Source organism: Pleurodeles waltl, chromosome 8 (assembly GCF_031143425.1).
Source record: "Pleurodeles waltl isolate 20211129_DDA chromosome 8, aPleWal1.hap1.20221129, whole genome shotgun sequence".
NCBI lineage: Eukaryota > Metazoa > Chordata > Amphibia > Caudata > Salamandridae > Pleurodeles > Pleurodeles waltl.
The window spans coordinates 541762897-541775702 of record NC_090447.1 but is presented as its reverse complement, the minus strand read 5'-3'; the positions used below and the strand labels follow the sequence as shown (position 1 = coordinate 541775702).

The window sequence follows — 12806 nt, the reverse complement described above, 5'->3', positions numbered from 1 at the left end:
TTCAAACCACTCACCCCACTCCAAACCTCCCAACCCACCCCAATCTAATTTGCCCCACTCCAATCCAAAACAATCTGCACCATTCCGAAACAATCTGCTCCACTCCAATACAATACAATGTGTCCGACTGCAATCCAAAACAATCTACCATACGGCAATCCAGGGGTGGCTCCTCCGCAATGGCAGGGGAGCATCACCCCACCTGGTTAAGAGCCAGCAGATGAAAAATAAAACAATAGGGCAGGGCTAGGCCACTAGGAGGGGGAGTGGAGTGCATTAAGTGCACGTGTTTCGCTGGCTGTTTTTAGGTCAGCCAAACACACGTGCGCACTTAGGTTTCTCCAACCCGGCTGTGTTGAAGAGCCGGGCTAGAGAAACGGCACAGACCCAAGGGCAGTGTCTGAGTGGCAGGCCAAGCAGCTCAGACTAACCTGATGCTGCTTTCATGCTAGGTTTAAGCTTGGGAGTAGCACCAGGATTGCTGGGAAGGCTGTACTGGTGTTCCAGTGAATGCTGGGAGACCATCAGGAGCAGAGGAGCGATGCGGCAGGAGGCGACGGCGGGCAGAACGATGGAACGCTAACTGTTTTTTTTTTTTTATTGTTTTCCTCGTCTTCTCCCTCTACCCCTCCTTGACATTTGCGCCAGCTGCCACTGCAATCCAAACCAATAATCTCCTACTCCTATCTACCCCACTCCAATCTGCCCCATTCCAATCCAAAACGATCTGTTCCACTCCAATCCAAAACTATCTGCCCCACTCTGATTCGCCCCACTCCAATCCAATACACCCCAATCCACTCAATTCAAATCCAATCCAAGCCCACTCCAATCTACACCACTCCAATCCAATTCACACCACAGCAATTTAATCCACCTCACCTCAAAGCAATCCACCCCACCTCAATCCACCCCCTCCAGTCCACTCCACCACATTCCAATCCACTCCAATCCCCCCCCTTTTACCATCCCACTCCAATCCACCCAGCTCCACTCCAATCTACCCCATTCTACCTCAATCCACCCCACTCCAATCCCATCCCATCCCATCCCATCCCAGTTCAGTCCACCCCACTGCAATCCAATCCAATCCATCCAGCAAATCTCACTTCAATCCACCCCCCTCCAATCAAATCTACTCCAATCCAATCCACCCCACCCCAAGGTAATCAAATCCACTCCACTTACCCCATTCTGAAACACTCCACTCCAATTCGCTCTACTCTGTCTGAATCCTATCCACGCCAACCGATATAATTTCAGTCAACCCCACTCCAATCCAATCCACCCAGCCCCCCAATCCAATCCACCCCACTCCAGTTCAATCCAATTCAACCCACTCCAATCTATTGAATCCAATCCACATCCCTTCAATCTAATCCACCCACTCCTTTCCAATCTAATCCCACCCCACTCCAATCTACCCCACCCCTATCACTCCAATCCAAACCATCTACCCACTCAAATCCACAACAATCCAATCCACCTCACCATTTTTCAATCCACCAGCATACTCCAATCCACTCCACTCCACTCCATTCACTCTAACCCAATGCAAATCAATCCCACTCTATGCCAATCCAATCCACCCCACTACCACCCTATTCCACCCCACTTTGCCACTGAATTCTATTCCCCTCAACGACACTACTCCCCCTACTACACTTTATGACACTCCAACAAATCCATTCTATGATACACTACTCTCCAACTCCACACCACTAACTGTTAGCCATGCTGAACAGCTGCCACACTGGTGCACAACATGGCAAAACACATTGCCAAAGGCAATACCTCTTGTATAGCCGAGACCTTTTGGCTTTGTCAATGCTTGTTATGCTAATGCCATGATGCCTTATTAGACATAAGAATGCTTTCCAAAAAATTAGTGAATTATTATTAAATGCCTTAATGCACCGAACACATTTAAATATTTAACCATAGATAAGATACAGAACGACACAGATTTGAGATAAACGTATTTTAGAATATATTTTCATCAAACAGTAGCCTCTTACAATTACTGCAGCAGTAAACACGACCAAGTCGTGTATAAAAACCTGCAACTTGTGGGCGCTTTTCAACAAATAAGTGTTTTAAACTCTTGAATGTTACCTTGTACGTTAACATGCTGTTGGTGTAATTGGGAACCATAAGGACCTTCTGGGTAACTTCTTTGACTTTGCAGTTTATCACAATATGATCCAAAGCCACGGGATTCTGACCAACACCTTTCAGGCTAAAGATGTGTTCTGTGCCATCTGTCTCATTTCTCAGAACAAGCCTGCCCTGTGGAAGAAACACAATTAAATGTCTCATTACTTGAGGAGGGCGGAAGCTCTGCTGTCACATAGGGCCATGTGTTAAGATGTCTTACTGAAGAGTTGTGTTTTTTTGTTAAAAAGACACCTTGTGAATTATACCTTCATGAAGGTGAAGGTTTATTTTTAAGAAATCACGTATTCTACAATGTCTTTTAGGTTTACTAATAAACTGTACTGCACTGGAGCCCTTATAGATAAGATTTAAAATGAATAATTTGGCTGTGATTTGGACCTCACTTAGATTTGGTTTTAGTAATTAGTATAGGAAAACATATAGCCATATGGATTTTCCAAGCTTTTTCCGTAAAACACATAACAGAAAATTACGTTACAACAGAGATGAAACACTTAAACCGAAGTTTAACCCACTCAAAAAATACAAATTATAATTAACTCACGAGGTGAAATTAGAAGGTAATCAGCATAGTTGCTTCCTAAAACCAATCTCCAAAATTGCTCCGAAAAAAAAACCTACAACAGTGAGTCAATCTCAGAATTCAGTACCTCGAAAGAGAGCTTTATACCTCTATCATTCATAACTTCATATTTCTTTAGAGAAAAGTTTGGCCATATGCTGATCTGAAAGGGCAGTTAGTGGAAAGGTGTGCAGCCAAGCAAGTTGGACTGACTTTGAGCATCACGGAGGACACTCAGTAAATACCAAACTAGCTTAAGAGCTCAAAATGTTTTGTTAATACAGGGACAAATTGCCACAACATATCTAGTTTGCCTATTTTGAGGGAGCTGTAATTTGTACTTTAGTCCCTGAACACTGACAAGATAGGCCCTATCTGCCTAAATCATTCTGGATGTTCCAACCTCCCAACAGAAAGTAAGAAGATTTTCAACTTGAGTAAATGAATAAGATACATATTCCTCTTAACGATGTATTAAGCAGCCATTACCCCCACATTGAACTGAGGGTTATATGATAAAGTATTATTTAATAGCACACAGATTTAACATCCTGGTCACAGCACCTGGCAATGGTGGCCTTGAAGACGTTGTCAATGCTATTGGCAAAGGCAGTTCCAGGTCATGAACCACTCTTCCTGTCCTTAAGGCAGAGAGCATTTGATGTCATCTGGGCTTCAATATTCCAAATGCATCTATTTATAGTCAAGCTACCCCCCAAATTATTTTATCTTTTCAGCAATAATTTGGAATTATCTGCATATACTTGATGCTGGAGGTGTTAGCTCTCGAACTACACAACAAGGCAGAAACAAAGATACTGAATGAGAGAGGCGAATCTGGCAAGTTCTGCACCACTTTGCGCTTACAACTGGCTATCAAAGAGGGACACACTGAGATCTGAAGGAACTGGGGAACCAGGCTGGAGTCCTGGTCTTGGCTCACCATTCTGTCATTCTTGGCAAATCATTTAATCTACCCGTGCATAAAAATATTATCCGACCCTACGCAATGTAATCTAGAGCTCAGGTAAAGTGCTCTAATGCCCTTGGGCAAAGTTTACTCTATACTAAAAAAAAAAAAAAAAATGAAATCCTAGGCTGGTCTCCGCTTTGCAAAAGTAGGTACTATTTCCAGAATAAGACAGCCCCTTTGGTCAGGAGGGATAATACAGTGTCAAAATTAACCACTACTAAAACAAGTAACTTGATAATGTTGCATAACGGAACATAATAGCAGACTGCTTACTTGATAGAGGCACGACCATGATTGGCAATGAGCCAGCCAGTGGGATGATACAAAAGACCTAGAACGTAACCTCCTACTCCAGAAACTTTGCCCTTTAGCAAAATAGAGGACAACTTCATTTTGCACTATTTTGTTGCTTGTGTAATAGAGAACGAGGCAAATCTACTTTTCTCCAGATCGTACTGCAAACAGATTTTAAAAGCAGTGCACAACTGTGAGACCAATACTAAAGAGACAAAAACACTGTTACAAATCATTCAATTGTGCAGCACTGGTCCAAAATGTCAAATCAAATCAAATCATTAACATTTATAAAGCGCGCTACTCACCCGTGTGGGTCTCAAGGCGCTAGGGGAAAAAGGGGGGTTATCGCTGCTCGAACAGCCAGGTCTTTAGGAGTCTCCGGAAAGCGGAGTGGTCCTTGGTGGTCCTGAGGCTGGTGGGGAGGGAGTTCCAGGTCTTGGCCGCCAGGAAGGAGAAAGATCTCCCACCCGCCGTGGAGCGGCGGATGCGAGGGACAGCAGCGAGTGCGAAGCCAGAGGAGCGGAGGAGGCGGGTGGGGACGTAGAAGCTGAGGCGTCTGTTGAGGTATTCCGGTCCCTTGTCGTGGAGGGCTTTGTGTGCGTGGGTGAGAAGTCGGAAGGTGATCCTTTTGCTGACTGGGAGCCAATGCAGGTGTCTCAGGTGTGCGGAGATGTGGCTGCTGCGGGGTATGTCGAGGATGAGGCGGGCCGAGGCGTTTTGAATGCGTTGCAGGCGATTTTGGAGTTTGGCTGTGGTCCCGGCGTAGAGGGTGATGCCGTAGTCCAGGCGGCTCGTGACGAGGGCGTGGGTCACGGTTTTTCTGGTGTCGGCGGGGATCCAGTGGAAGATCTTGCGGAGCATGCGGAGGGTGAGGAAGCAGGCGGAGGACACGGCGTTGACTTGCTTGGTCATGGTGAGAAGAGGGTCCAAGATGAAGCCGAGGTTGCGGGCGTGGTCTGTGGGGGTCGGTGCGGTGCCGAGGGCCGTGGGCCACCAGGAGTCGTCCCAGGCGGACGGGGTGTTGCCGAGGATGAGGACTTTTTTTTCCAGAGTTCAGCTTTAGGCGGCTGAGCCTCATCCAATCTGCGACATCCTTCATACCCTCTTGTAGGTTGGTCTTGGCGGTGGCGGGGTCCTTGGTGAGGGAGAGTATAAGTTGGGTGTCGTCGGCGTAGGAGGTGATGATGATGTCGTGCTTCCGTACGATGTTGGCGAGGGGGCTCATGTAGACATTGAAGAGTGTCGGGCTGAGTGATGAGCCTTGGGGTACGCCGCAGATGATCTCGGTGGGTTCTGAGCGAAACGGAGGGAGGTAAACTCTTTGGGAACGGTTTGAGAGGAAGGAGGCGATCCAGTCCAGGGCCTGGCCTTGGATTCCGGTGGAGCGGAGGTGGGTGATTAGGGTGCGGTGACAGACGGTGTCAAAGGCAGCCGAGAGGTCGAGCAGAATGAGGGCGACTGTTTCACCGTTGTCCATCAGGGTTCTGATGTCGTCAGTGACTGAGATGAGGGCGGTTTCAGTGCTGTGGTTGGTTCGGAATCCGGTTTGTGAGGGGTCGAGCAGGTTGTTGTCTTCCAGGAAGGTGGTCAGCTGTTTGTTGACGGTCTTCTCTATTACTTTGGCTGGGAAAGGCAGAAGAGAGATGGGGCAGAAGTTTTTCAGGTCGCTCGGGTCAGCCGTAGGTTTCTTTAGTAGGGCGTTGACTTTGGCGTGTTTCCAGCATTCGGGGAAGGTAGCAGAAGAAAAAGAAGAGTTGATGACGGTCTGGAGGTGCGGGGCGATGATGTTGTCGGCTTTGTTAAAAATGAAGTGCGGGCAGGGGTCCGAAGGGGCGCCGGAGTGGATAGAGTTCATGATGGATTTGGTTTCTTCTGTGTTGATGTGGGACCAGTTGTTGAGGGTGATGGCCGTGGATGCCGGTTCGGTGGTGTTTGGTTGGGTCTGGTGTCCGAAGCTGTCGTGGAGGTCGCTAATCTTGCGATGGAAGAAAGTGGCGAGGGATTCGCACAGATACTGTGAGGGCGTGACGGCGTTGGCGCTGGGGTTGGAGAACTCCTTGACGATGCTGAAGAGTTCTCTGCCAAAATGTCAGTCATTGAATTCATTAAAAAAACAAAAAGTGCTTACCCACGTCTCACATTTTACATAAGGACAACATCTATTTCCCCAAAGCTTTCTCCAAGAAAGCAGCAACAATTTTGTGGAATCAGTTTCCTCTGAGTCTGTCTGGTCAAAACTCGTTTGCCGTAAATAATATTAGGTCCATTCTAACGTACACCATCAGCAAGAATGGTGCAAACTGATTTTATTTCAAGAGGGAGGGTCCTATTTTTCTGAGATATTGATTCAATTACAGCAGGCAGCCAATTTAACAGAACTACAGTCCATATCACTTCAGCGAAGCCAAACTACAAATGGTCAAAATAGGTATGACCAATCAGTAGGGGTCCGGTGACACTGAGCCCTGAGCCACCACCACTGAGTCCTCTTTTCTTGCTACTGGCAGCAGATCTGTGTACTTTCCCCTGATTTTGGTTCTCCACTAACAAATGCGAATTTAATTTAAAAGTGTGTAAGTTACCTTAGCGTGAGATAACCATGTATTCAGTAAGTCCCCAGGATCAGCACCTGGCAGCCACACCGTAACACCGCCTTGTCACGGGCCTCAGTACTCGTGAGACCTACTATGCCACAACATGCATACGTTTCAAAGGCAAAGGAAAGGTGACAGACCCATTCCATAGGATCCAACAAGCAGAGTACCTCAGCCTGCTTTCTGTTATCGAGCTTTAGTGAGGTGGTGCTGTCTGCTTTTATTGCGCTCCCACAAGAAGGGCTACTTATTTCAACATCATACTTTCCCTAACCCTTTCCTGTATTTGGTTGTTTCACTGTCCTGAGAATGTTTCATGAGACAAGGGTATCTCAGGGGGGCACAGGTATTCAGGGGGTGAACAGTTGAATAAAGCACAAATCTTTCCCACTCGTACACAAGTACATTTTCTAGTTAAGGGTACAATGCAGTTTCTTTTTATCCATTAGCTATTTCCAAACCACTAGGCCATCAGTTACCAACGAATGTGTGTCCTGTGGAAGATGCATGTATGCTGATAAGTGTGTTTCAGCTCAGTATTGTACTGGTACCATTCTTTCTGAAAGACCAGATGTGCATTTAGATAGATTCATGTTGGAGGAAACACAGGAACATTCACAGCAAATGTCTTCAAGTATTATTACTCATGACAGTAACCAACTCTTGACTTGCAATGCTTTAGGATAGGGGTTTGCAACTGCGCTCTTGAGCCTCAGACTTTGAGATAGGTAGTACGATTAATAGATGATTCCATATCATTGTGCTTGACACATATATAGACTATGCACTGTCCTTTCCTTCCAAAATGCTAGTTAAATAATCCTTTTCTTATTGATCTGATGTCTGCAGCACTGCAATTCAAGTCTGTGGCAGATCATTGTACATGTGGTTGATTAGGCTAGAGCTGTCTCCCAGGCCTTGTGAATATAGTAACCCATTATAAACTAAGAACTTGATGTCCTAGACTAGTTACAAAGACATTTTTTGCCACTGACCACACATGAAACACACCACAATAGTTACCCTTTACCTCTAAATACATATTAGTAAAGAATATTGCTTAGACATTTTCCTTTTGCCAAGACAAGCTCCAAGAATGTGTCGCACCTTAATGAAAATCTTAAAATTAGCCAAGGGTACCACAAGGGTCAACAACAGGGGATAAGTGAAATTAAGACATTGCCGAACAAGTGAGCAACATTTGCCCTTTGCCTACTGTCAGTCAAGCTTACCCACAGCTCTGGTTGACAACGGGGGAACTCAACCAGCCATGGCATTATCCCATACGCCCCTACACCCCGGAGGGGGGCTGGGAGGGGGGTAGTCATGCAAAGGAATATACACTTCTCTGGTACATAGTAAGCAGCTGCACAGCAGCATGCTTATAGCCACAAGTGGCAGTGGGATAGTTCCTGCAGTCGCACATGGCCTCATTTCAGCTACCTTAAAAATATTTAATCAGATTCACAGTTTGCAAACATTTAAGAGGAACAACACATAGTTGCTAAACTTTTAGCTTCACAACCATACACCTCTAGTGGTAATGAGATACACTCTGAAGTCTTTTCTAACAGGGATCTTGATTTAAAGGCAATGTTAGCTCAATCATTTTGCACCAGAGAAGAAAAGGTCCTTTAATAATAATTAATAACATACTGAGCAGAGTGGCCTCCATGGCAGTGCTCCCTAAAGCCCAGGACATACTACTTGGAAATTAGTTTAGAACTAAGTAATGGCTTTAACCTCTATGGGAAAAGTCCAGTCATCCCTGTCTATAGTGTTTTCTCAGGGATGGTAGAGGACGAAACAATAGTACTAGTCAATTTTCACACTCCAATAGGTTTCAAACCTAAAGCTGTGGCTCATCTGTGTAATACCAGGATCTACATTCCATGATGTATCCCAAAAGAGTAGATGTTTCCCCACTCATCACGGATAACTCATCTTCCCTCAAAAACAGGAGTGTCCCTATTTCCACACAATTGGCAAAAAATATACTGTGCAAGCTGTACTGCAGATCCATGGGTAAGTCTGACTAATGGGATATTTCATACAACATAAACACAATGCTAGTCAATCATAAATGCCACCTACTAGAAAAAGCAAAGCTAGTTGGACTTCGAACATTCTCAACTCAAGTCCCATTCCAAAGCCCTTTTTTATTATTGCGCTCTCCTACATCTAAACATCTTTCATTTAAGAAGAGGTCTTGCTGACATTGATAATATTCCACTAGACTAGGAAGAGATAGAAGAAATGAAATGGTCATTGTATCATGTAGACATGTGGAAAGGGAGGGCCATCTTTAATTCTTAACCTCAGTATTGTATTAGAGTTGGATGCAACGCGACACAGTTGGTGGGGATAGGTATGGCTGGTGGCATGTAGTAAAGAAAGAGTGCACAGCATACATGAATTGGTGACCGCTGTTTGCCCGCACCTCTACTATCTCCTACTCCGTAAAAAAAAAAAAAAGTCCTTTCCTCAGTGCTCCTCCAGATGGAATCATCACACTGGGTTTTTATCATAAATCTGTAGAGCAACTGGCAAAGCAGTTTAAGGAAATCTGACATCTTCATCGGCTCTCAGTAAAAAGTAGACTATCGACCACAAATTCACAATGTAGCAGCAGATTGTAAATCTAAACACTTTTTGAATTACAGGGACTGTGACTGTGTTAGATAGCTAGTACTTTAATCTCTAAATATTCTGAAGGATCGTACTTCACACTTACACGCTCAGTTTCCTCTTTTTTTCTTATATTTGGAGGTTAGACTCCCATAATCTGATTTATGATATTTTTCTCCAAGACTGGTCTCAGTGAGTCCTGTATTGCTTTCCTGATTGTTTGATGATGTTGAGGTGCTTAACCCAAATTCCTATTCTAGTTATTATAAGTTTGGTTGCTGACCCATCTCAAAACATCATTTGACTTCATGGTCACCTTTCTGTCTTTCCATCCTGTTAATAAAGAACCATTATAGTCAACACCGGACCAAGTTATATGCCACCTGCTTCAACTAAGAACCAGGAAAGTTTCAAGTCAACTAGGAGAATCACTGGTTCTTGCAAATTTAAATATTTAGCTTGGCATATATTCCTTGACAGGGAAACAAATCCTGTTTGGCAGAACTCATAACGGATCTTAAATTGCTAAGCTTCCTTGCATTTCAGGACAAGCGCTCCAGTACAACAACAAATGTACACATCTGGCATGTGTGGATGGCATGTCAGGGTAAATACGAACCCAGTTGTTGAACAACTCTGGTATGCAGATCTTGTAAAGGAATTAAACTCTCAAAAGCCACTATTCTAGGAGGCTGGCCCTACATATAGTGTACACATATGATGTGCACTGTGCAGAGACTCCACACAACCCTTTCTTGGTTTACAGAGACCACCTAATGCTCTAATGTTTATGGTAGCTTAGTGGAGCAGTTATGCCAATCTTGGAGAAGTGCTAAGCATTTGTTGTACTTACAGTATCAACAAATATGGACACACACTCAAAAGAATACCTCCAGAAATACTTCAGATTTTTATAAAATGTTTAAGACCAAGATCATCAAAATCGGTTAAGTAGTTTTTAAGCTATGATTTTTCAAAGTTTAGCAAAAATAGTATGTTTCTGCATAATTACACACCACAGGAATCATGGGAGAAAAATTGTAAAATTCATATAAAATCAGGCAATGCGTTTACCAATGTCTCCTTTCATATATAGGTCGATGAGATGTCCTGTGGACCAGACGGGCAACTTTGGGCAGCTCCCGGTTTTGGCAGGAGCAGCTACTGAAAAGTCCTAGCAGCTGGTGCAGGACCACTGAGGGGGACCACTTGGAAAAGCAATGCAGAGGTGGACTTCAAGGTGAGTCTGGTGGGTCTCATTGGAATGTAAAGATCGCAAGGGGTGGTGGACCCATAGAGCACAGCTGGTTCTCCGGTACAGGGCCCAGGGATGCTGGGTGCAGACCAGATAGGTGAGGCAGGAGCTGTGCGCAAAGGTGCCATTGGAAGCAGGGGGCAGGTCACTTTGAGGGTGGATTACATATCAGCAGGGACACTCTGGGGAGTGGTTCTTATGTGTCCTAAAGTCCCTCAACTGGGGCTTGGTCCTGGTCCTTTAAGAGTCCGGAGTGGACTTTTCTTTTTGATGTCTGACGTTGGGTGTCAAGTACCCGGGCTATTGCACGGTTCAGCCACTGGAGGTTGTAGTGCCACCAAACTAGGCACACTTGCAGGATTTGTTCTCCGGGTCTGTTGGCGGAATTTGGTCCTGCTGCTTTGTCTAGTTACTTGATCATCGGCCGGTCTGTGAACTGGACTTCACTCGTCTCTTCTTTTTTTTGTTGCAGGGAGTGATGCCTTCAATCTGGAGGAAGACTTTAGGCGATTTTCAGAAGGGTGGAGGTCCTCTGGGGTTGTGAAATCTCTGTCCTGTATCCATGCAACCCCTCAGCAGCAACTGTGGAGTCCTGCGTGCTGCAGGCAGTGTTTGACGCCTTTTTCTTTGTGCAGCCGGAAAGCAGTTTTTGAGCCTTGGTTCTTTTTTGTTACAAGCCTTCTTGTGTCCTTGAATCTGATCTGCAGGTCTAGGGGTGCCCACTAAATACTGTATTTAGTGGGCGTTTAGGGGAGTCCCCAATATAGACCAATGAATCATCAACCCTAGGGTGGCTACACCCACTATATGACTACTTCCTGTGGGCAGAGGTCACTTTTCTATCCTTGATAGGCTATTTTCCTACCATGCAAGATGGAGGAAAATTAAACGAAGAGGTCACCTTGCAACCAACACCTTAGGGGTGGTGCAAGCTGAGGGTGGCCACATCTCCTGTCCTTTGTGCATTTTCCCACTTTTGGTCCTGTCAAAAGTGGGGGTTTGCAATGGGGTGGGGGAGGGTCACCTGCTGCTGGCAGAAGGGCTGGGGAGCATGTTTCAAGGGCAGTAAGTCTTTTGAAGCTTGCTGGCAGGGCAATTCACCTTCCTGGGGGAGGAGGTATAACACCTCTGCCCAGGAAGGGTTTTGTTCTCTGAACCCAGAGAGCACAGGCTCTCGCCCGAGGGTTCCAGAATCTTGTCTGGTGGTGGCAGGCTGGTTGTGACCGGCCAGCAACCGTGCCATGGTTAGTTAGCTTTTGCAGGGGGCACCTCTAAGGCAGGCCCTGGGTACATTTTACAATAAATCCAATACTGGTAACAGTTTGGATTTACTGTTCTGAGCTGTTTAATACCAAACAACCAAGGGTTCAGAGTGGCCATCATGTAGCTGTGAAACCCGTACTGACCAGTGTACAGCACATGTATTTAACATGGCTGCTCTGTTCACTTACTATGTCTCAGGTTTGGCAAGGACACAGTAGGGCCATATTGCTCACGCATCTACGCCCACACATGCATTATAGTGCACTCTGCCTTAGGGCTGGAAGGCTTGCAAGAGGGGTGGGCAGTGTGTAGAAGACAGGTAATACAGGCTGTGTGCCATGTCAGTTTCGCATTTTAGGATTGCACCAAGACACTCAGCCTGCAATGGCAGTGCTGGGTTCACTTGGATGCATGGTCCCTGGGGGTGGCACAATCTGTGCTGCTGTCCCCAGGGGCCTACCCTTATTACCCCATGCCCTGAGTACCTAAGTACAATTTACTAGGGACTTATAGTGGCAGCTAAAGGTGTTGACAATTGTGCCAATGCATCACAACAGTTTTGGGAAAGAGGTCTAGCCCAGGGACCTGGTTAGCAGGGGCTCTGGGCACTAACAAATTTGGAACCACATCAACTACCAGGCAAAAAGTGGGGGATAATCATGTAAAAAGAGGCACTTTCTCACAACTATTACCAAACATTCCACATCATGGGATGTGACATTACACATCTTTGTTCTTTCATTGACCAGATAACAGAACTATACACCTTTAAGCTTTTTCAACAGGACTCCAACAGCAAGTTGGTTGATTTTTCCTGTCAAGAGACCCACTAAGATTCATATTTCCAGGATTCATTTTCCAGATAATCCAAAACCAAAAGGTGTATGATACTTGGGGCCACATGTAGGTAGGTTCGGATTTGCGACCTGCAAATTGCGAGTCAGAGCGACTCGCAATTTGCGAGTCGCAAATCCGAATGTAGGATGGTGTCCCTGACAAGGGGGTCGCAAATGCCCACCTCCTGAATAATCATAAGGTGGGTCGCAATTTGCGAAT

At 45.5% G+C, this 12806-nt stretch overlaps 1 protein-coding gene across 1 annotated transcript in view; it reads right to left on the bottom strand.

The window, feature by feature from the left end:
• Positions 1-12806, bottom strand: part of CFAP47 (cilia and flagella associated protein 47) — a 2216809-nt gene that overhangs the window by 1092357 nt on the left and 1111646 nt on the right. The window contains exon 48 of the mRNA XM_069204610.1: positions 2116-2289. Within this exon, the coding sequence (XP_069060711.1) occupies positions 2116-2289 (174 nt within the window). The remainder of the gene's footprint in view (positions 1-2115; positions 2290-12806) is intronic.